The sequence below is a fragment of the Branchiostoma belcheri genome, unplaced genomic scaffold (assembly GCF_001625305.1).
Source record: "Branchiostoma belcheri isolate BF01 breed outbred unplaced genomic scaffold, Haploidv18h27 scaffold24, whole genome shotgun sequence".
NCBI lineage: Eukaryota > Metazoa > Chordata > Leptocardii > Amphioxiformes > Branchiostomatidae > Branchiostoma > Branchiostoma belcheri.
Window position 1 is genome coordinate 2,693,831 of NW_017803843.1, and position 2,025 is coordinate 2,695,855.

The following is a 2,025-nucleotide window of genomic DNA, read 5'->3' on the forward strand; positions in this document are numbered from 1 at the left end:
ATAGATGAGGAGGAGTTTGTAGAGATGGACCACAGTTCATCCTACCACATCCGGCTGACCAACTCCCACCTCCGCTCATGTGATGCACAGCTGTCCATCGATGGCAAGGACGTGGGGACATGGCGTCTGGAACCCAAACAGGAGATTGAGTTGGAACGGCCTGAGGAGGAGCAGATGTGTTTCACCTTCTTCAGCACCAGGATGGCTCCAGCAGAGGCTGGCATCAGGAGGGGGTAGAGGAGAATGGTTTGGTCCAGGTCACTTTCACGCCAGAGAAGATGAGAGAAGAGAAGACCACAGTTAAAGGTGCGTAGGTTGTTCACAAGTGACAAGTACTCTGCTATGTTATTTTTATTGTAGCTCACCTAGATAGAGCTCATAATGTCAGAGAACGTACTAGAAGCTTGAGGAGAAAAATGTCAAATGACAAAAATTCATCTAACTTAATATCCTTCGTTTTCATACTGTTCATTTGGAGTATTTGTAAATTGTCATAACTTGTCATCAAATCTACTTTTCCACAGGTGTGTAAAAATATCCACTTATACAAACAAGTTGCTTTTTATATTTTGTGTAACATTATAAGGTATTGAATTTGAGTGGATTGGGTCTCATAATTTGAAAATCACAAAATTTCCATTTTTGAGACGAAAGGATGCCTGCTAGATATCAAAGAGGACTGAAAGGTGCAGATTTCCTGTCCCTCTCACCTTGTAGACCTGTATCGTGGAGGTGACCAGGGAGCTGAGGACGACACAGCCAGCAGTGACTCCTCTAGTGGGGAGGAAGATGAGCCATTCCGCAGTGACACGCCTCTGAACTGGTCGTCAGGGGCAACAGCTCTGCAGGGGATCAGCCAGCAGGAGTTTGAGCAAGTAGAGGGAGAGATTGAGAAGGATGAGGAGGCCCAAGTTATCATGATCTTACGTCTGGTAGCGAGGTACCTAAATTCCATGTTTCAGAACAAGCCCTTGCACACAGGGAATAGGCAAATAGAGTAAAAAGTCTTACCTGCCAATGTTTTAACGGCTGCACTTTCTCAGGGCTTGCAGTGACCTGAAAAAGCTTCTTCACATACATCATTCAATTTGTACAGCCTTCATTTTTGGCTCATTTCCTCACAATTGGTTGCTTGACTAAAGAATTGGATTTCCTTGCAGGGACAATATGATTTAGCTCACAAGAGTTTCAGCAATGTTACTCATAACATTGTCTATATTTATCAGTAGTGCAATAGGCTGTAACTAAATAAAAACATTGAGATGTGTTGTGATGTGTGGTTTCAGAATTGATGGTCCTAAGGTAGAGGTCTCCAGTGCTCCAATCAAACCGCTGACATCGAAGCGTCCAAGAGCAATCCAAGACTAGCAGAAACCCGCCTGGGGAAAGAACTACGTACAACCGAAGAGTGAGCTGAAGTTTCAACTCTGTAACTTCTGAAAGGACATTGATCAGTTTTTGGAGCTGACTGGAAAAACCTGACACATTTGAACTTTTTGAATTTTTTTGAATAAGTCATTAATGTTATATTGCTTGTCTTCCTAGAAATTTGAACTTTTATTTTGAATATGCTGGTCCGAGCTTGTATGTCCATTTGTCGTTGCTGTTTACAGCTACCATTGTCCATAATTTTATTCCCAGTAGCCTTTTAGACACTATTATTGTTCCCATCGTAAAAAACAAATCTGGTAACATCTCTTGTACTGACAATTATAGACCAATTGCGATCACTTCGGCATTATCGAAAGTCCTAGAGGCACTCCTGCTTAATCGTCTGAAGCCTTTTCTTCTGACGTCTGATTCTCAATTTGGCTTTAAACCTAAACATGGGACTGACATGTGTGTTTTTATGTTAAAGCAAATTATCGAGTACTACAGGGGCTTAGGGTCCCCTGTCTTTGTGTGCTTTATGGATGCCTCTAAGGCCTTTGATCGCGTAAACCACTGGACACTGTTTAGAAAGTTGATCGACAGAAATGTTCCGCTATATCTAGTTCGATTCTTGGTTTCCTGGTATACGAATCA

The 2,025-nt window shown here is 42.3% G+C and overlaps 1 protein-coding gene across 1 annotated transcript in view; it reads left to right on the forward strand.

The window, feature by feature from the left end:
* Positions 1 to 1,561, forward strand: part of LOC109470975 — a 6,576-nt gene extending 5,015 nt beyond the window's left edge. The window contains exons 5-8 of the mRNA XM_019770090.1: positions 274 to 306; positions 413 to 432; positions 711 to 940; positions 1,287 to 1,561. Coding sequence (XP_019625649.1) covers positions 274 to 306; positions 413 to 432; positions 711 to 940; positions 1,287 to 1,368 — 365 coding nt within the window. The 3' untranslated portion in view covers positions 1,369 to 1,561. The remainder of the gene's footprint in view (positions 1 to 273; positions 307 to 412; positions 433 to 710; positions 941 to 1,286) is intronic.
* Positions 1,562 to 2,025: the final 464 nt, after the last annotated feature.